A 22,325-nucleotide genomic window follows, 5' to 3' on the forward strand; every position below is an offset into this window, starting at 1 on the left:
ATTTAAGGAGATATTTTTAATGTAGAAATATAACATTAAAAGCAAGCAAAGCATTTCTCAACTATGCAGATTTTCACCAAAGTTAAACACCAAGGTTTTCAGAACTTCATAAAAGAGAATTGTTTCAGTGAGTTTATTTACAGACGTCCTGGTGTCTGCTTGAAACCAAAATTTTTCTTTCGAAGAATGGAATGGTAAGGATAAGAATCATGAAACTTAGCTTTTACTGTTTTGTTACTATCATAATATATGTTTTTTCTCTTCAAGGTCCCAGAAAAGTTGCCTATCCCTTTCATTATGGTGGGGATGTGTTCTCTCTTCTCAGACATTTCTGTTTACTTCCTTAACCACATTGTTCTGAGAATTATGAAATACAGAAGCTTTGCCGTGACTTGCAATTAGATTTTCCTATGAAATATCTTAGATGAGATAAATTTGTTTTTTTTTATCATATTATGTTTCAAAAAATAATAAAGAATATCAAAGAAAGTACAACTTACAAAACTGCCAAACGTGGTCAGAGAACAACAGAAAGTAACAAGTATGTRGCCTTCCTGATACTTTTTGTACCTCTCACTGAAAGCAGAAAAGGTTTCCCAGGAATTACCTTTTTATTTAATGAGACTATTTTATTTAACACACAAGCTTTGATTCTTGGGAAAAATAACACACTGCTTTTATTCATTCAGGGAACTGGATCCTGCTCCTAATCCTCCTCATTTTCCATCTTATGTGATTAAGGCAACCTTGGACTATATCAGCAATTGTCATAAAAGCAAATTAAAAAGTCTCGTAGCAGTTCTTTCTAAAAGCCCTGTAAGTATGTCATGATACTTTTTTTTTTTTTAAGTGTATAACATTCCTTTTATAGATAGATTTTGGTTTAATTAAGCGTTTTCATCATATATATATGGGGATAAGTACAACCTCAGAAATCTTTCTGTTCTCTTGTTTGCATTCTGAAAAGGAAGAAGTCCTAAGTTTGGGGGCAAAGTAGCCTTACAAAAATTACATCCTTAAAGTATAATTGCGTTATATATACAAATAGAAATATTTTAAAGGTTGGAGAAATCTGTATGTACCCGATGTAATTTAGAGTCATGTTATTCTTTGGCATAAGTCTGAATTTACATTTGAACAATTTTGTCTAAATACTAACTACAATTAAAATGTTAAAGATTGCTTCCCTTACTAAGTGTGATGTTTTAGTTTCTCATATTTTAGACATTTCATTTCCCATTTTTAACAGCCAGTAGGAAGATAGATAAAACAATACTGTGCTCGCAATAGATCATAAACGTATTCCTGCCTTCTCGAGCATCATTCCATTGAAACCTATCACTTTAAAGTTTATGCTCTTTTATTACATATGTTGGGAAGGATACAACTTACTTTGCCCATTCACGAACAATCTAAAGAATAAGAAAAAAACCTTTTTCTGAAGCAAGTTTGTCTAAAACTTAAGAATGTAAAAGTTAGTATTGCCAGCCAGTGGAGTAAATTCTCTTAAAATGTGTCACAACCATACCTAGTACTTAAAGATAGGATGGGTTTTTTCTTAAGAGTATAGATTTAACTGTTACAATCTGTATTCATATTCTATGAAAGCATCTTACATTTTGTACATATGAATGTTGTGTTTGAAGGAATATAGCCTGAAACACTACCTGATCTTTTTTATGGTTTTCATTTCATGTTTCTACTGTAGATGAAAACTGCCATAACCCTTTGGTTTTCTGAAATATAGGCATAATTTTTCTCATGTAAAAAAAAAAAAAAAAATTTAGAGTTAAAGGGCCTATACCCCTCCTTGGAGAACTGGTTTCTGCATTGCCTTTTTATTTGTTTCTAACAGTAAAAATGAGTAAGCCCTTTTGCCTATGTCCTTTAAAAAAGTACATATCTCTATTGCTTAGGATTTTTTCTTGATGCAAAGTATATTGGTATTGGCATTATGAATTATCTTTTTATTAGCAGTTCTGTTCATTTTTAGGATTCATTCCAGAAAATTCTTCTGGCCCTTTGTAAGCAAGCATCAGATACAAACAACATTTACAAGAAACACAGAGTTCTTATAATTTATCATTTGTTTGTTAGTCTGTTACTTAAAGAGATAAAGGATGGTTTAGGAGGAGCATGGGCTTTTGTCCTCCGAGACGTAATTTATACCCTGATACACCATATCAACAGCAGGTAAATATATTGATTACCTCTTATTCTTTTTGTCTCTGCAGCCTTGTTACTGTCCTAACCTTACATTTCATTATTGCTAGTAGATGCTAATTCATGTATAGAAAGTAGTCAAAAAATGTGTGTGACTGTCAACTGATTATGGATCTTCTTTCTAGACTGTACTCCAAATCCTTAGAATCACAAAAAATGGTCTTGTGGAGTTTGTAAATTGCCTTTCTTTGATAATTTGGACATTTAAATTTAGAACTCTTAGTAAAATGAGGACTATTTTGTGCTATCCTTGTAGTTAAGTGTTTACAATAGTGCAGAATTTCATATTTGTATCAGGAAATCAGATTATAGAGATTAGGAGTTTAGGAAATTACAGGAAATTAGTTACAGGAAATAAGAGTTAGGAGATTTTGGTGACTGAATAGGAAGGAGTATTTGCGCATTCAAAGGACATGGAGAATAAAGGAAATTGTGGAACTAAGTGCAAAGTAAGCATATTTGAAATAAAATATGCTGATTGAGGTAATTAAGAGCATTAACATTTCTATTCTCATCTATCAGCAACTAACAAAACAAGTGAAAATCAATACATGTTGTTTTAGCTTGTTTTCAGATTGAGAAAACCAGTACTGCATCAACCTTAAAATTTACCTAAAGATTCTTACCTTCCATGAGGAATAGAGATACTTTCTTATTTGTGGTTTAGCTTTGGATTTCCAAGACAGTTATTCGCCTAAATGTCATTAAGTGGAAGTTGATTGCTTTGCTTTCTGGAAGCATTTCATACCCTGAAGTATTGCAGAGAGATGTAGATTTTATAGTAAATGCCATTATTATCAGGCTTACTATTGTGATCAGCACCTACCTGGGGGGAATGGTTGAGGCACTGGAGGGCAAGGGGGACCTCATCTAGCTGTAGGAGTGGGCCAATGGGTATTTCGTGAAGTTCAACAGTGACAATGCCCAAGTGTTACACCCGGGATGGAATAACCTCATGCATCAGCTCAGGCTTGGGAGCTGACTGGCTAGAAAGTAGTTTTGCAGAAAAGGACCAGAGAGTCCTGGAGGATAAGCTGAATGTGAGTTAGCAGTGTGCCTTTTCACCACTGAAGGCTAACCGCATGCTGGGCTGTGCTGGCAGGAGTGTAGCAGGCAAGTTGTGGGAAGTGTGGTTCCTGGGAGGCTGCATCTGGGACTGCTGTCCAGTAGCGGGCCCCTCACCCCAGTACAAGAGAGGTATGGACAAACTGTGGGCGGTCGAGTGGGAGACCCCCAGTGTGATAAGTGGGGTTGATCTAATTTCTGCCCTGCACTGTCTGGAGGGGGAAGAGGTTTTGCAGAGAAGGTGGAGCCAGACTCCTCTTTGAGTTGCACAGTGAAAGGACAAGAGGTAGCAGCCGCCAGTTGCAGTAAGGGAAATTCTGGTGGGACATAAGGAAAAAGATTCTCCAAGTGAGAATATTTGGATCCTGGAACAGGTTGCTCAGAAAGGCTGTGGATTCTCTATCCTCAGAGAGTGTCAGGATTCAGCTCGACAAGGCCCTGAGAACCTGGTTTGAATTGGAAGGTGACCCTGCTTTGGGCAGGAAGTTGGACCACAGATGAACTCTAGAGGTCCTTTGGAACCTCAAGGGTTTTTTTTTTTGGTAATGGTTATGTGAAAGAGAGAGGGATGCAGAGGGAGAGTTTCCATTTTGTTATCCTTATGTCAAAATTGTTTTAACAAATGATAATCTAGAAACCTTTTTAGATTTTTTTTCCCCTTTGGGAATATGTTTGTTTATGTTTTTGACCCTGTTTAAGTATTTTTATACTGATACACTTAACTTCTGTGAAAAGAACGTGTGATTCAATTTTCCTAGGTCTTCTCAGCTAAATCCTTAGAGCTGATTGTGTTGATGATTTTTAGTTCAGAATCATTTCCTCCTATAATGATTATTTATATTCCTCTCTTTCCCCTATTCTTCCCTGTTGTATAATAGGTTAATACTTGAGATAATGACAATTTATATTTCTTTAATTTCACTTTTGTATTTCCCATGGCAGACCCATTATTATCAGAGACATATCCATGCGCAGCTTTTCACTCTGTTGTGATCTTCTTCATCATCTTTGCCACACAGCGGTCACCTGTTGCAATGATGCTCTAGAGAGCCACCTTCATGTTATTGTAGGAACCCTAATACCTCTTGCTGTGGACCAGCCTGCGATTCAGCAACAGGTAGTTTTGATTTGCAGTTGCTGTTTGTGTTTATTCCTTGTCTGTTAGCTTTTGTTCACTGTCATAAACCAGATATCTTTATCCATTTTGATTTATATCAAAAGCGTTATTTGGGATGTAACAGTATATCTTTAGTTGTTTAAGTAAATGTGTCTTTACCGTTGGTACTTCTATTATGACAGATACTGTGTTCTGTATTTAAGTAATTTCTATGGCTTTAAAGCAGTGATTGAGATGTATTTTCATCATAATTGTTGAGATTACTGTATCACTTTCTAATTCTGTATGTACTTAGCCTATAAAAAAGTGTTCTTTTTAAAATGATCTCGTAAAGAACTTTAATGCTGTCATACTGTCTTTTATGTGTGCTTTGAATTTGTGGGCCACTTTCAGACAAATTTGGAAGTGGTTTAAAATCTCCAGGTGAGTTTTGTAGAAGTTGTTACTTTAGCAGAGGAGAGACACCAAATCAGTGGCACCACTAAATAAAAGAAAGGCAGGACCTAGGCATTTGTAAACGGCTAGTGATGGCCAGTTAGCTAATCAGTACAAGCACATCAACCAGCCGCGCAGTTACCCGCAGAGCTCTCTGCTAGCCACAGCACAGTTGTTTCTTGCCTTGTGGAAGATTTCTCAGGAAATATGATGGAAACCTTGGGAAGGGGAAGGTGTCTAGTAGTCAAAGAACAAATATGTACAAAAAACAGTTTTCATTATTTCAGCTGCTTATGGAACAAATTGTTACTGGAAACTCCATGATCAGATATGTCTGTGCAAACAGCTGTACCTGCACAACTGCAAAGGCAACGTACCATGGCGTCTTTGGGCAGAAACAAGGTGGGGAGGGCAGGAACTTCTCCAAACTGGTGCTGCTGTTAAATATGAAACCTTTCCATGTCATACTTGTTCTGCAGAGAAGGCCTTCCTCTAGTGTGTGATCGCTTTTCAGGTTCTTCTGGTAGTTTTTCTTCTAGCATTGAATGGAAGGTAGTTGATCTTTTTTCAGGTAAGTTCAGGTCCCCAGATAAAAACCTCATAATTTAAATTGGTGACTCCTCAAAGCTGCCTGGATTGAATATCCAGTTACATTGATTAGTAAGTAAAGCACAAAGGCAGCATTTTTGCAGAGAAAGTATGTTACCCCTTTAGCAGGCATTTGTTTAAATTGTAGATCTGTCCCAGAACAAATGCTCAGAGTTCAGTGGTTTGGGCAGTAAATCATGATATTTAGGCAGTTGCCAGGATTCAAAGTTACCAGCACTAAAGTTTGTAAAAATAATAAAGCCCTAGTAACATCAGAAGGACTGCTTGGGTGCAGTGTGTGGCTGACTCTGCAGAATATTTCCAATATTTGAAATCAACTTCATTTAAAGACGAAGAGAATGAAACTGCAGTTTGTAATAATAAAAGCTTTGATGTCCATTTGGGAGGGGGAATGGCAAAAACTCCTCACCCTTTTAGCATGTATCTGTAATTTCTGCATGCCTCTAAACATTCTATAATGTTTAATAGTTTAAATAAATTATCTTGCTAATCTTCTTATAGAGTTGTCAGCTTAATGGAGCTTAGGAGAATACAAACTTTGTAACCTAAATAAGGGATACGGCTCAAAGATGTTTCTTTATCTCTTTTCTTTCTGTTTACTTTTTATTTTCAGGTCCTAGGCTTGTTGAAGTACCTGGTGATAGATAATAAGGATAATGAAAATCTGTACCAAGCAATCAAATGCTTAGATCCTTTTCCTGAATATCCTGCTTTTAAAGATTTGCGAGCAACTCAACAGAAAATAAAATACAGCAAAGGAGCATATTCTCTTTTGGAGGTAATTGTATTTTAAATTATATCTCATAGCATAGTGGCTGTAATGCAAACTTTTGAATGAAAAACAATTTTCTAGTTATATGATGTAATTGAGAAAGATTTAAATTAGACATGTGGATTATTTTGTTCCTGTTTCAGAAACTGGGATGCTGGTAGGTCTCCATTCCTACTTTGCATCTGTTAATATCCACATTGTGAACTGCTGAGAAGCATGTCTTCTCTTGAAGCCTTTATTTGTATGCTATATATGCTTAATAAAAAATGTTGTTTTGCAGGAAATTAATCACTTTCTCTCAGTTAGTGTCTGTGATTCACTGCCCTTAACACGCCTTGAAGGACTGTATGATTTACGCAAACAATTGGAACAATATAAAGATCAGATGAAGGATCTCCTGAAATATTTCCAGGGTACAGATGTCTGATTGTTTTATTTTTTCTGTATCTTGTTTTAGATGTGTAGCCATATAACCCAATTCTAATTTGGCATCGAATGTTTTACTGTTCTCTTTTTTTTTATGTTTAGCAATGTGACTGTATTATAACTTCTAAAGCGTAACAGAATGGCATGTATTATTGATGCAAAATCTGAAATATCTCTTACAGAGCATATTATAAATATTATAAAACGTGTTATGTGACAGAGATGATAAAATATCCTTCCAGTTTTTGAATGGGAGATGTACGATTGCGAATGACCAGAATATGTATAATATCTTATATAAGTATGTTGCTTTACAGCTACTTAATGAGTTTCCTTGTACATGAATCTCTCAAGTATTATGAAGCTAGATTCTATTAAAGGCACAGTAAGATTCTATTAAAGGCACAGTATTTTTGGAAGTAAACCTCACTGAAGTTTGAAAATGGTAGGATTTAGCTTATCTGAACCTCACCCAGTGTTCTTTTCCTACTGTTTTTACCCCTTAGTCCAGACCCAGTTCATTCCTATTTTGATTTTCAGATGCTTGTACCAGACCATTTCACTTTTCTCCTCTACATCAGGTCTTTGTCTGCTTGTGTTACCAAATGACTGGAAGATAAAAAGAGCTGATGTAATTCACTGTAAATAAGTACAAAGTAAAACATGGGGAAGAATAGTAGTCTGTCATAAGGCTGTGGTGTAAGTGCATTATGTCCCCACATCTGGAATATTATTTGCAATTTTAATCTCAAAATTCTCTTGCAAAGAGAATTAGTAAAATGGCAACAAGCCTGCATGGAACAACTTCTGTCAGAGGAGCACCTGAATAATCTAGGCCTTGTACGCTTGGAAAAGAGATAGAAGGGGAATACAGACAGGTTAATGAACTGATGAATGGTATGAGGAAGCTGAACAGGGAGCAGCTACCACATTTACCACAATACAAGAACCGATTAAAGCATCTGGAAGCAAGTGGACAACAAGAGGAGGAACATCTCTTTCTCTAACAAGATACAATTATATCATGGAACTTCCTGCCACGTATTGTGGAGATCAGAAGTGTAATGGGCTTTAAAAGGAGTTAGCCATATCTCATAGATAGGATTAGGTAAGAAGATCTCAGAAATCCCCAGTCTGCTGATCAGCTGAAACTGAGAAGTGCTTAGTCTTGCACTGTTGGAGGCATGCAAGCTGGCTCAATGGGCCCATTGCCTTGACTGTGCCTTTTACTAAAAATCTGTATTAAGCACTTTAAAATAACTTTTTTTTTTCCTGGGTTGACCTGATTGATTTCAGGTGTTAAAAATAAGAAAAAAATCCAGTCAGTGATAAAGGCTATAAAACTGTAGACTGAAAGATACATTTAAGAAATAACTACTGCAGTTTGGCCACATGTGCATTCATTTTTCCAAAGGCATAAAACAAGCATAAATGCAATTTCAGGTTTCAATTCCAAACATTAGAGCAACAGGGATTTTTCAGAGAAAATATTGCTACATTTTTCTTTTAATTTTTTTAGATAGGCAAATCATCATATTTTTTCCTAGGCCCTGTTCCTGGAAAGAACAAAAATATTTCGTTTGAAATATTTACTAAAAAAAAAAAAGACCTCAGGCAGCAAATATACATGGAAATATAGCGTTTATAGTTTGGCAAAGAGTTTATGATTTTGCAAAGGTAATTAGGTAAATAAAAACTAGTATGTAAGTAGTAAAAAATGGTAATTATAGGCAGTAACAGTCCTACCACTAAATTTTTATAATACATTTTTTGAAGTGTAGTGAAGTATGTAGGTGATCAAGGAACTGGTTTGCAGGCCTCATTAGTTATTCTATGTGTGTTTGATGCCACTTGTACAGACTTTGAAGAATCTACCAAATTATGACTCAAATCTAAAATACATATTTTTTTAAAAACTAACAGTAGTTTTTATGAACGCCAAACAAGGTCTACTAATTATTTTTTCAGCAGCCATCAGTATGTTTATGAAATTTGACATTTTTGCATTCACACTCACAGTTGAGTGAATGAGAAGATGTTTTTTTTTTTTCTTTACATTCTGTTAGACAAGATTTATTAGTTGCCTTCAAATGTTGAATACAATTTTTTAGCTGATGCTGAGGGCTGTGAATTTGCAGGCAGAAAGTGTTGTTTTGGGATGTTTCCTGGGATCAGGTTTTGAACAGTCACTGATGATATTAGCTTGAGTGCTGTCACTGGAGTGATGTAGTACGACTTCACTGTGTTTTGAATAATATTGTTGTTTTAAYTGATGGTAATATTTCATGTATGTAATTATTATTTCTACAGCAAAACACTGAAAATAGCATTTGTATGTTCTAGTTATGGGGATTCTTTGGTATAGTCAAAGTTACAAGTAGAAATTTTTTCAAGATGTGATGAATAGGAAAAATGAATAATTTTTATTATGAACTGTTTAATACCAACTTGCTTCAACATTAATAATGCATGTTGACATTTGTAGGTGCAAGTTATTAAAGCAGCGTTTTCTTCTAATACGTTCTCATTACAAATAACACAATGATGTTTTGTGGGTTTACTTTTCTTTCTGAATGATAGAAAACCCAGAAGACTCTGCCATAGTGAAGCTGGTGGTGAGCTTACTGCAGCTGTCCAAGATGGCAGTCAACCATACAGGGGAAAAAGCTGTGCTAGGTAAGTTGATTAGTCCCACAGGTGTCCTAGGGCTGTCATTGCAAACCCAGGTTTGTAACTGTGCTCAATGGTATTTCCCACAGCTATTTTGCCATTGCTGCCAGAGGTAACCATCAGGGATGTCCAAATGGGTGATATTCTTCTTTTCAGTGACTATATTTTACAGCTTTGACTAATAATGTAAATTGTCATCAATTTACACCTTGGTATCTCCTATTGGCAAGAAAAAGGAGTCATCTACCATTATATGGGTCACTTTCTTAGACTGAAAAATAATCAGAAAAAATGAAGAGAACTTCTCTGAAAATTTGGAAGGCATATTTTAGTGGAATTTAAAATAAGTGTTGGCCATCTTAAAACATTTTCTCTACTATTAAAATTCTTCTCACCAATTACATTGAGCACCTAACATTTCGTTCAAAGGACCAAAGCAAAAATCCAAATTCCCTCTTCCCCAAATGTTAGATGTCTAAAGTAGGCAGATACAGGAGTAACGAGAACATTTGCCTTAGTATATTTTTCGTCTGAAAGTCTAGTAACAGATACTCAAAAGTGCTGAGCAGCTGCAGCTCCCATTGACTTGGGCATTAACTTCTTGCTCAGCACCTCTGCAAGCTGTATGTTTCAGTCTCTTCTGCATTATGTTTCCTTAGATGATTTGTTAAATTTAATTCATAATGCAACCGGTATATCTTCAGTTTGTTCTTCATTTGCTGTGGTGGTCAAAGGAATGTTGTAGAAGATTGAGAAGTTTCAAGCCACAGTGAAGTGCAGACAAGCAAGGATAGCTAATGCTCCAAAATGTGGCGAATATGAAGGAAGGAGCAGGGAAATAGATATATCTAATTTTGGTTCCTTTCTAATGAAACTTTTTTTTTGGTGACTATTTTCAAAGTCATTCTTTTTTTTTTTCTTGTATGTGTTCTTCTCTTTTTATAAAGTGTTTTCTTTGTCTGGAAAGCACGTGAGGAACATACTGGTACATCATTTTATGTAAAATGCAGGTAGTAATTCTTATCATGCTTACAGGCTACTGTGTTCATGTTTATCATGTGTTTAGGAGATGAAAGATGAGTGTCTCTTGTTGCTGTTATTCCGATCTTTCGCATTTATCTGTTTTTTACACATACCTTATTTAAGCAAAAATCGAATCTGTGTCTGTTTAAACCGCAAAATCAAGAGCCATAGGCACTTCTAGAAAATTGAGGTAGATGGCAAAAACTGTATTATTTATGAGTCTTAGGTTGCAAAACTTGTCTAAATGAAATTTTAATCCTAATGCTTCTCAGATGATTATTTATAAATCTCTGCAGTTTTTGACCCCATAATAATCTCAGTTGTAAAAAAAGTTGTTATTAATTGATTAGTGACAACGACTTTTTAGGGTGAGACCATGCTTGAGTGTGCATAAGACATAACTTCACCTGCATTTGCAGAGGCTGTTGGAAGCTGTTTGGGAGAAATAGGTCCCATGGACTTCTCCACCATAGCTCTTCAGCATACTGAAAATGTACTGGATTCTAAGGCAGTGGACCTATTTGAAGATAGAAAACTTCAGTGGGTCTTCGTAATGTTAACTCAAATAAATATCGCTTTGACAGATAATTGGTGAGTATGCTTATTTATTTCATTTATTTAGTTCAAGGCTTAAGATGAGCCATTAAGCTGTACTAACATCTTTGAAAGAGACTTTGGATCATATCTGTTAATGCCCAACTACATGCTTCTTCAAGGTTCACATTATTTATCCAGTCAAGCTTAGATGTTTCATAGAAATTCTCTGGTTAGGCTCAAGCCAGATAACCTGTTCTGTGCTGTAGTACTAACTTGTACAGAGGATAGTAATGTCATAAATACTGAAGCTTTGCTTTGTAACAAAATACGAGATTGCATATCCTAGTCATTGTAGTTTTCTGATTTGGAGCACACTTYGTTGTTCGATTGTGAAATTATTTGTCTCATACATTTATGAAAGTGCTATTGAAAATAAAACATGTTAATGAAATAACACGACACTGTGTATGTTATTCTTTCAGTATTGATGTTAGAGCTGCTGCTGTTTCCTGTTTGAAAAACATTTTAGCCACCAAGTCTGGCAGTGAATTTTGGGAGATTTATAAAAACAAAGCTGATCCCATGTTAATCTATCTACAGCCTTTCAGAATGTCTAGGAAGAAGGTACTTTTGATATGCCTTATTTATATGACATAAGAGGTTGGGAAAATGAATGGAAATATATTATAAAAAAAAAAAAGGTGAATTTGAAAATATTTACAGAGATAGGTTTTGTTGAATCCAAACCCTAGTCTTTTTATTGCAAATATGATTGCTTTTTTACATCTTCTATTTCATTTATTCTTAGGGAGACCTGATTTTGTACTTAATACTGATCCTGAAAATCAACCCTAATATTAAAAAAAATTGGACAGTAAAGGAAATCTTTTGAGGATTGGACTCTTAGGTCCAAATATGCCAGCATTTGGGGTTTCTCACTGTCTCTTAAGAAATTACCAGTTTGACATTAGAACACTGCGTGTTTTCATTATTATATGCTTTTTGATTACTTTGTAATCTAATACATACTTTATCAGGATTCCAGCATCATTTGATGCAAATACTTATTGGAAAATATGTCAGAAGTAAAGTTGCGTAATTGACCATAAATCAGATATTTCCAAATGTTCAAGCTTTTGATTGGTAACCTAAATGTAATGTCTGATATGGCTGTGTTGATATTATCGGTAAAATCTTATTTTCAGTATTTCCAGACTTTCCTGCAAAACTTTGCTCATTTGCATGAACAAAGTTACTGTTGTCACTTAATTCAAGTATAGTTGATATTTAATGTGTTTTAATCTGCCTAGATTGCAGTGTATTTTTTTAAGATCATGTTGCATTTATTTATATTTGTAGTGTATGTGTTTTCCTTCCAGTTTTTTGCAGTACCAGCTAATGATACGGAGCCTCGTTCAGAAACTTTGGATGATGCAAATCTGTGGATTCCTCTGGGAGAAAGTCATGAGACCTGGATCAAGAGCCTAACTAGTTCAATACTGGACAGTGGAGGTGTGCAAAATGAAATTCTGCAGTTAATGAAGCCACTCTGTGAGGTAAGCCTACATTACATATAAACTTCTATACAATGTCATACACAAAAATATGTGATGGCTCATGTTAATATTAAACAGTGATTTCTGCTATTAAATCACTATTTACTTTTAATGGTCATACAGGTACTGCAGACACCAATAAAATATGTTCTTCAAATATGAGATTTGAGAGATACTTATAGTTGAATTTTATATGACTACTTTAACTGAATGTCAGTGTAACTTTATTGAGTGTTTTATGTATTTGCATATTCCATGTTGTTTCTTAAGCAGTAGATACTTGTTTTGAGTATTTACCAGTTTTGTGTCTGAATTGATAACTTTTTTCTTTTTAGTTTTGTCATAAAGTAAGAAAATAGAATGACCAGTAGGCTCTTGAGTGTGCTGATAAGCTGAGAAAGCAGAGAGTTTGGTTCCTTTTCTTAGCATCTGCTGTGCATATATACGTTCTAGGTGAAAACAGACTTGTGTCAAACTTTACTTCCATACCTGATTCATGATATCCTTCTTCAAGACTCAAATGAATCTTGGCGAAATCTTTTGTCGGTGCAAATCCAGAAGTTTTTTACAGCCTGTTGCAGATTTGCCTCATCATCCAGTAGATCTACTACACCACCAAATTCTGATTCAGGTAATGCCGTATTTTTCTTTCAGATGAAAGGGGGATTCTGGTTGCAAAAAAGTTATCTTCTTCTGATATCAAATGTATGATGCACATTTGTTTTAGGCAGACAGAATTTTGGAAACTTTTGTCCAATTTTTCACTATTTTTCTTTGGAGAGATCGGTAATTTTGGAGTTATTCATTGGCAGGACCCAAGTACTTTCTCCTGTATAGCTTCTTTCCTTATTCACGACTGGATAATGTTTATTACTTGCTGAATTCAGATGTGATCCAATGTTGTATGCTGAAAGACTAAGCGTGGACTGTCTTTTAGAGTGACAAATTGACAGTTCAATTTTTCCCATGTTTGATTGAATAACGGCAGTTTTCACCTGGATTTTCCTCTTGAAAAAGAGACTAACCTTTGCTTGAGCTTCTGCCTAATGCTGGATATGGTCTCCCTGCACAGTGAAAAGACTTGCTCTGCACAAGCAGAGTGGAAGGGAGCTGTAATCCAAAAGAACTGTGGCTGAGTCTGAGTAATGCAAGAAGTTCCATTTGAAACAAAGCATATGCAAATTAAGCCAGCTGGTGTCTTTTCAGGTTAGATTGTGGTTGGAGTGAGTGCAAATCTGTGTAAAAGAGAAGATCCTCAGTATTAGACTGTGGGAACGGTACACACACATTTTCAGGAGCTGAAATCATGGATTTGTCTCATTTGTGCGTGTCCCGTACTTAACCCAAATCTAATAACTTCAAGTTAATATTCTTTTTCTGTGCAGTAGCTTCTTTGCGTTACCTTCCAGCTCCCTTCTTCTGCAGTGACAAATCACCAAAGGAATGAGTCTGTAAAGTGTCTTGCAGTCTCTTTACAAGCAAGTCATGCAAGCTCCATGTTACCAGAGAGGTGAAGGAAGCCTTTGTATTGCAGTTTGTATTAAGGGTGGTGTAAATGAGCCTAATGGTACTAGGTGTGTTTTAAGGTACATTTGTAGACACTGGCTAGTCTGGACAAGAAGACTGGACCAGTATCCTTTCAGATTTCTGGAGTCAGGTAACAAGCTGTTCCACAATCGATGTATTTGTATTTATGTCCCACTTTGTAGGAAAGAAAAGTATCAACAATTTTCTATTTCCTTCATGTAAGTAGCCAGGGAAAGTACTGCACAAATATATGCTCAGGCGTTCAGAGTAGACCAAAATGTGCTTTAAAAAATATGAAAGGATTTTCGAAGTTTTGTAAACCTCTGGTTAGTTCAGTGAACCAGTGAGCAAAAGATAGAAGTCTCTTCAAACATTGTGATTCTATGCAAAGAATCTTACTGAGGCAATAAGAGCAATATAAAGGAAATGTAAAAGCCTTAAATGCAGTTCTTCAGAAGAAAAATTTTCCCAGTACTTAATATAAACAAATACATGAAGTGGCATACAACTTGTCTGTATGTTTCCTTATGGGTAAGCTGGGGATGCAGTAGGCAACAGTGCAAAGATACTTTTATTCCAAAGTTGAAATGATAACATCAGCAGTAGCCAAAACAAAATTTTTAAACATCCAGTCACTACCTGTTACTTCAAGGAAAAACTCTTACCCTACCAAAATGGACAGAAAAATCCTTCTAGAAAACTGAGATAAATTTTCATTCCACTCCAGCAGAATCCACAGTGTGGCAAAGAAAGAGCAGTTAGACATGAGAGTTCAATGTTTCTGAACATGAATCTTCCTTTTGATTCATTCTGGAATGCAAGTTCTAGGAATTAGCTGTTAATCTTGGCAATTTAAAGCATAAATTGTGTGAACGTTGTGCCAGTCAATGCTCTGCCAAAAAAGGCAAACCGACTTGTAAATGCCAACTGCTTGACAAGAATCAGACACACCAAAATATAAAAATGAAGAATATTCTGGACTTAGTGCATGTCAGTCTGGCCAGAACCATGACTCTATTGCCTCTGTTTGTAGAAGATCTGTAATTTTTTGTTGAATTAGTCTTTTCAAAATACATGTTCAGTTATTTCTTCTTAGGGTTTAGAATTTCTGTCTGATGCCATGAAAAAGCATATGCGTGAAAAATCAGACAATGTGTATGCTTTTTGTTAGCAAGTATGAACAGCATGCTGGCAGCCTGCACAGTTATTGTTTTAGTCATTTGATCTGTAGTTCAATCCTGAAGAATAATTCTTTTCTTCTGGTTTTCTTGGTCAGTGCCTTTTTCTTTCCCCAACTCATTGATACTTTTTGGTGCCCAAATATAATTCAGATAAAAATTTTAAGTTATTCATCTGATCAAATTATGAAGGAGGAAGTAGAAATCTCTTTGGGGCGTTGACTGTACGGTGTCAGCAGCATGCACCCTGCCCATTAGAGGCTAAGTCTATATTAGCAGGTAGCGCAGTGCAGTGAGAATGGACCTGGAGAGCAAAATGTCATAGTACATTGGGTACGTAGACTCAGGTGTTCCCATTGTATGTATTTGAGGTAAAGCATGTGGACTATGACTTACAAAGATGGAGTTGCCGTTCCCTCTGTAAGTCTTGGAAAACAGCAGAAAGTAAGCTTTGTTTTCCATTTGTTGGAAGACACTAGATGCCCAAATATTTCTTTGTTATGAGGTTTTTGGTTTATGTAGAGGAAATTTCTAGTTCTCTGTCTTGTTTTAGTATGGTAGTAATTAAACCTTTGCTTATGCTTTCCCTGTTTCCTGCTTCTTCCTTTTTATCAATTAAAAATGTGCAGAAAAATGAGAAGATTAATCCACACTGTCCAGATGACCAGAATACAATTTGTAGTCATTTGAATTTTTTTTAACCAAGAAGCAAGACATGGACATATAAATTCTTTAAGAGTGTGCATGTATCTACTGTTTTCTGTATAAGCATATGCACTCTATAAAATCTAAAATAAAAGCTACTGATCATTATTTCTGCAGCTTTGGAATATCTTTCTATGGCTTGAGCATAAGAGAAGAGCTCTGTTACYGAGTTTTGTGCAACAGTGTTGGATCATCTCTGAATTCCATAAACAGAAATATCATCTGCAAATTGTGAATGAAGAAAGAATTTGATAAAGAAAACTGCAGTATAAACTACTATTATGTCACTAATTTCAAATAAGCAGGGGAAATAGAAGTAAGGGGTTTTGGTTGAACTATTAATTTAATATTGGAAATGCTGTCCAGGAAAGTTGTTAGTTACTCTTTTGAGTACAAGACAGACCTTTCGTCAACAGATATATTATGGTACATGCTCATAATGTTCTCTCCTTTGAAATACACATCGTAGAGCAAGAAGCCCATGTTTTTAGAAGTTTGGATAAAGTATCTCGACGAACCATGCTTGCTGTTGTTGATTACCTAAGAAGACAAAAGAGGTGAATTATACCTTTCCAAAATGTTGCTTTAACTTAATTATGCCTGTTCTCCTAAGATCTATCGATGCACTGGATTAAGGAAGATAAATGTCATAGAGAATATGTCAGTTAAAAGAATAAAGATATAGTAGTGACCTTTTATTTATTATAGGCTTGATATGGCTAGCATTTAAAAGGTTCTAACTATGCTGAATGAGTTTTCTAGAAATTTTTTGTCTGATGGGCTTTAAATGACATTGGTATGGGTATTTGGGGTTTTAAAATAAAGCCTTTTGCAGGCTAATTTTATGGTTAGAATGGATTTATTTTGTTTAATGTCAGAGAGAAGGTCTATTACAACGATATTAAAATCTTTACCTAATCAGGTCTGTTTCAGGTACAATTTTTGATGACAGCTTCTGGCTAGATCTGAATTACCTTGAGGTTGCCATAGCGGCTCAGTCTTGTGCTGCTCACTTCACAGCCTTGCTCTATGCGGAAATCTACGCAGACAAGATAAATAGAGACAAACAGCAGCAAAGGTACAAGGCTTGAGGAATGCGGTTGCTAGATATTTCATCAGAATGGATCATGTGTGTCTCAGTAGTGGTTTGTTACAGGAAAAGTCAAGGAAACTTTTTAAAAATGCTTAGTTGCACACACTGACTGTGAAAATATTTTTACTAGACCTTCAAAGTGATTTCAACCCTGCTAGTTTGCTACCTGTGACAAATTCAAAATCATGTTACTTTGATTGCTAACCAGAATGTGTTCTCAGTAGTGTGTATCCTGGAGCAACTTGGTGAAAACTAAGGCTTCTGGATATTAAAGTGTATTAAATATCACTTTCTAAATGCAACATTTTTCAGATTCTAATTCTAGTAATTATTAGTATGTTATGGTTAAATTATGTCCAAAAATAAAGCAAGCGGAGAAAGAAACTACAGAATCATGAACAGGATTATGCGGTTTGAACTTTCATCATTTCATAATCTTTAGTGTGGAAGGGAGTGATCCATATAAAAAGAGCTTTCTTATGTAACGCACAGTTATCTTTGTCTTCCGGTCTAGGAAGAACCAAATATAGAACTAGCTTAATAGCTTTTTTTGGCCGCAAAGGCAGCGAGCATATAAGAAAAATATGGTTGTTAGCACAGATATTGTATAGTTCTTTTCATCCTTTCCCAGAAGAGAGCATTTTTGCTTCAAGCATACACAAAAGCACCTGAGCAGTTTGATTTAATAAAAGATAAAGAAGATTACAGGTTTGTGCCTTCCCCCCCTCCCCCCCAAACCCACATCCTTGATGAAATCCCTTGACGTTGATATATTCTCAGTTCAACTGCTCTGCTCTGTTGTGCTGGCAGAGGACCATTTTGAATAGCCTGGAGACATAACAGGGCTGATCTTGCATGTGGTATTATGTGCCCCTTACTTTTTAAGTGTTGCTTCGGCATTTTCTTAGTTCTTTGTATGAAATTTCAGTTAGCTTTACCTGTTCAAACACTTCTTGTAGGTCTTCTTTCAAAGCAGCTAAAAGTTTGACATTTGAGGAAGAAAGTCAAAGAACAACTATTACTATTTTGAATGAAAAAAGTAAAGAAGAAACTGGCATAAGTTTACAGGTATATATGTGTGTTTAATAATCTGAAAGCAAACCTTTCTAATATAATTCCAATAGTAGTTTTCATTTGACTTGAAAGCAGATCTGATTGAACTTCAAAAACTGTGTTTAAAGGTTTTCCCTGTGCTCTATTTGAGAGTGAACTCAGTGGCCTTGATTGCAAGTTAAATTGATTATTTGTTCACTTGAAATGGTAATTGACTGGTAAATTGTAAAACATAGCAAAACAGACTTTGCTCCCCAAAAGAACTGACCTCATCATCATAGCCAGCCAAGTGGAATTTTTGTTTTGTCAGAGAGACGTTACATTCATTAAAAATGAGCAAGTGAGTTGGTGTAGCGAGCTGTAATAATTAAAATCCTAGTAATATAATCTCCTAGAAGTCTACTTAATACATAAAATCTGATTCAGTAGCCCTAAGTTATTTCTTTCCGTAGTTCATTCTTCCAAAGCTGCGTTCGCTTATTTTTAAAATACACTTCTCAGCTGGCATGTCTGATACTTGTTCAGTACTACTGTATTTTGCTTTTTTGACCAGTCTGTGTAGGAGGTAGTGCTGTTTTTTAATATTTTAGTAGAAAAAATAGTTAGTCTAAAGAGTTTGGTAGACTACAGAACTTCATTTTTCTTCCTGTGATGATAGCAGGTTCAGGTGTTGCATAAAGGAAAATTAAACGCTACTAACAGTATGTTATGTGTAAGGACCTGCATCTATAAACCTGTATCCTATATATACACCTGAGCTGAACTGGTTCCAAAAGAGGTATTTCTTTGTTATGGTGTGTTCTAGGACCTTCTCATGGACATATACAGAAGTATAGGAGAACCTGACAGTCTCTATGGCTGTGGTGGAGGAAGAATGTTACAGCCATTAGCACGGTATAATTTATTAATGTTCTTATGTTCTTTAAAATCACTGCTTACATTTATTATTAAGGAATTTAAATTGAAAGCTTCTTTTTAACTTACAACAGGATAAGAACATATGAGCATGAAGCAGTATGGGGAAAAGCCCTTGTAACATATGACCTTGAGGCGAGCCTCTCTCCATCCACTCGCCAGGCAGGGATAATAGAGGTAATTTTCTTCTGTAATAGGAATTGAATGTAGGAATCAATATCCATCATAATCAGAAACATTTGTAGTAATTACAAACTTGATTTAGGACTAAAAGAGGTATCTTTGGACATCAAGTCCAGTACCCTGTGATTATAGGCAGCCAAACTGTATAATATAAGACAAATGAAGATTCATCCTGAAACCACTAAGATTTCTTGTCCTCTTCTAACCCATAATCCCCATCTTGGGTCATCAACTTTGTGAAATAATTCAAAATAAATATATTTGATTTTATTTAGAATTTGGATACCTCATTAAATTGTAGGATGTAAAAAGTAATGTTTTGCCTTCTAATTTTTTAAATCTCTACATTATGGTGACTGTCTTACTGAAACTGCAGTATTTCAGATAAAATAAATAAATAGAACTGACGTTGTCTCATTTTGATCACTTAAAAATATGTCACCTTTTGTAATCTAAAAATGTTTACACCAGTTCTGTAACAACATAGCAGGGGTAAATGTCCTGTGCCCTGCATATCTGTATTTCCCCTCATTTCATTTTCCTATGATACTTTTCCTACCCTAAATTGTTTAGTATCACTGTTTGACTTTCATTGTGTTTCTCCTTCGTAATGGTTGCACTCATTAGCTGAATAAGTGATCAAGATTATAAGGTCGCCAAGGTCTTCAAATGGAGAGGAGTTTAGAGTTGCAGGAAACATTTTCAAACCCCTGCCAGGGCAAACAGTTCATTAAGAAGTAAAACCAGTTTGGGCTTACTCCCCAGGAGTGATGGAATGGAGAAATGTAAACAGATAACTCATTTCAAACACGTCACAGAAATTTTTTTTAAAGAATACCAGCTCCAGTAATAGGGAAACCATCTTCTGTGGTTGCCGTGATCAATAGTGTGGTTAACAGTCTTCTAAAAAGTTTTCATCTTACATATTGCTGAATTTAGAAATAACCTTAGTTCTGCCTTACCTGCAAAGGCTTCTTTGGTACCAAACTTAAAAAAAAAAAAAAAACTTTTAAAGAAACAATTGATATTATTAAAGGAAGAAAAGCAACTTTCAGTAATTTTGTGAATTACAGGCTTTGCAGAATTTTGGGCTTTGCCATACTCTTTCCACATATTTAAAAGGACTGGAACATGAAAACACTGAATGGTGTGCAGAACTGCAGGAAATACGCTACCAGGCAGCATGGAGGAATATGCAGTGGGGCCACATGTCTTCGGCCAAGTAAACCAACTTATTTTTTTCCTAGTTCTTTAAGTGAAAGACAGCAGTTTCAATTCCAGGCAAAAGGAAGATATTAGAATATAATTTCTATAAAGCAAATCAGTTACCTTATCTTAACCATTGAATTGAAGAGCAGTTTGTTTCACATACAGCTGTCTAGTTTGTATATGTATCAGTTTATATTATCCTGGTAAGCTGTCTGCTTTTATTTCTTCTTTTTGTTTGTTCATAACTCTCTCTTAAATGCCCTTCCTAACTGAAATTTTTCATTTTTGACTCAGATAGTAGATGTACCTAATTAAGTATGAAGGATAGATACCTTTTAACGTTTAATTCATAAGCAAATGGGGGAAAATATTACTTGTTAATCCATAAGAGGTCATCAAGAACTGAGTAAGAAAACACCAGTTTTGGTTCATGGCTGCTCCCTCATAAGAAGTAATCTTTTCTCTTGTGTAATATTGTATACCTGGCATTAGTTATTTCATATGACTGGCAGGATATAATGTGAAATCTGTCCCTTCCTAGTACAGCTGCATCATCACACATTTTATATATAGAATAGGTTCACTACATTTTGGCAAAAGCAGAAGTTACATCATGGAGTAATTCAGTGGCTTCTTCTACAGTAATATTTAGTAGTCAGGAGGATGGAGGATTTTCTCATAGGCTTCCTACAGAGACGTGTCTAGAGGACAGGCTCTCGGTGCAGTCACATTCTCTTATGCTGCACTGTCTGAAGGTAGCTGTTGTTTAGAAGCACCTGGAGGACTTCACAGACATAATATCCTGTTTAAGAGCATATGTCATGCCGTGGTCGGCACAAACGTCAGCTGGTGGACTCTCGTTGTTCCTGGGTTAGGGGTTAGAGTAGAGACATGCTATTCTAAGGTTGTAGCTGTGTGTACAAAATTTCATAGGCAAATGGAATATTCAGACTTAATACAGGAGATGCAAAAAGCAACATATAAGATGAAAAGAGAGAGAAGATGGCAGGACAGAGAATGGTCAAGGAGAAGAAGAAAGAAAAATGAAAAGGGCATGAAAGAGAAATCTGGATAGGAGGAATGTATACAGCAAATGAGTTCAAACACTTTAATTTTTTGTCCTCTGTTTTTTTCTCTGTTGTCTCCTTTTAAAAAATATTTCTGAAGTTAAATATACAAAACTGATTCTAAGCTGAAGAGACATACATACATAATGCATATCTTTCAGCATAATACTGTTAAAATGTCTTTTAATAACTATTGTACATTTGTTTTTGTCATATTTTTGCTATAACCTTGAATGTATTTCTCCTGTATTCCAAACATTTTGATAATTACTGTTTTTTCTTTATTTTAAAACAACAGCTTGATTTTATAAAACATTAAGTTAGATTTACATTTGTTAAGTTAAAAGGGTTACATTATTATTTTTCTTCATGCAAAGCAGCAATCCATCCAGCCACAGAAAAACTGATAAAAATATTTATCATAAAGCTAAAATTGACTGCTTTGGAGAAAAATACAATTTTCCTCTTATTTTACTCTATTTTATTTTTAAGAAGGGAGACAGGAGGACCAGGGTACCATGAGTCATTGTATGATGCTCTTCAGTCTTTACGAGATAAGGAATTCTCTGCTTTCTATGACATTCTTAAAGATGCCAGGTAAAAAAGCAACTGTGTGAATATTCTGTTGTTAGAGAGGCGACGTGTGTGTGTGTGTCTCTGTGTTTGTAGTCGCAAGTAATGAATACAAGAAAATTGTAGGGTTTTGTGTGTTTAAATAAAGATTTATCCACAGAATGAAATTACTACTTTTGGATTGTAATTTCATTTCTAGATTTTTTTTTAAATTAATATTGTCTTTTATGCATCTACAATTTTTGTGTTAGTAGGAGGTACATTTCCTGTAGTATGCATCCCTTTCTTGGCAGCTCGCTTATATAGATTTGAATGCTGACAGTCTTTTTTAGATCAGCTATCACATACGCTTTGGCGTTTATATACACTTACCATATTTTCATTTATTC

At 35.3% G+C, this 22,325-nt stretch overlaps 1 protein-coding gene across 11 annotated transcripts in view; it reads left to right on the top strand.

Annotated features, from left to right (window-relative positions):
• ATM (ATM serine/threonine kinase) overlaps positions 1 to 22,325 on the top strand; it is an 82,593-nt gene that overhangs the window by 33,197 nt on the left and 27,071 nt on the right. For all 11 annotated transcript variants that reach the window (XR_003254117.1, XR_003254119.1, XR_003254118.1 and 8 more), the window contains 17 exons: positions 690 to 816; positions 1,994 to 2,193; positions 4,231 to 4,405; positions 6,063 to 6,227; positions 6,502 to 6,634; positions 9,228 to 9,323; positions 10,760 to 10,931; positions 11,360 to 11,501; positions 12,257 to 12,433; positions 12,887 to 13,064; positions 16,313 to 16,400; positions 16,766 to 16,921; positions 17,896 to 18,004; positions 18,795 to 18,883; positions 18,979 to 19,081; positions 20,161 to 20,309; positions 21,856 to 21,960. Coding sequence is in view for 8 of the 11 variants with exons in the window: in XM_026069347.1 (XP_025925132.1) it covers positions 690 to 816; positions 1,994 to 2,193; positions 4,231 to 4,405; positions 6,063 to 6,227; positions 6,502 to 6,634; positions 9,228 to 9,323; positions 10,760 to 10,931; positions 11,360 to 11,501; positions 12,257 to 12,433; positions 12,887 to 13,064; positions 16,313 to 16,400; positions 16,766 to 16,921; positions 17,896 to 18,004; positions 18,795 to 18,883; positions 18,979 to 19,081; positions 20,161 to 20,309; positions 21,856 to 21,960 (2,364 nt within the window). In the remaining 3 variants the exon portion in view is untranslated. The remainder of the gene's footprint in view (positions 1 to 689; positions 817 to 1,993; positions 2,194 to 4,230; positions 4,406 to 6,062; positions 6,228 to 6,501; positions 6,635 to 9,227; positions 9,324 to 10,759; positions 10,932 to 11,359; positions 11,502 to 12,256; positions 12,434 to 12,886; positions 13,065 to 16,312; positions 16,401 to 16,765; positions 16,922 to 17,895; positions 18,005 to 18,794; positions 18,884 to 18,978; positions 19,082 to 20,160; positions 20,310 to 21,855; positions 21,961 to 22,325) is intronic.

Source organism: Apteryx rowi, unplaced genomic scaffold (genome assembly GCF_003343035.1).
Source record: "Apteryx rowi isolate R43461 unplaced genomic scaffold, aptRow1 scaffold_292, whole genome shotgun sequence".
NCBI lineage: Eukaryota > Metazoa > Chordata > Aves > Apterygiformes > Apterygidae > Apteryx > Apteryx rowi.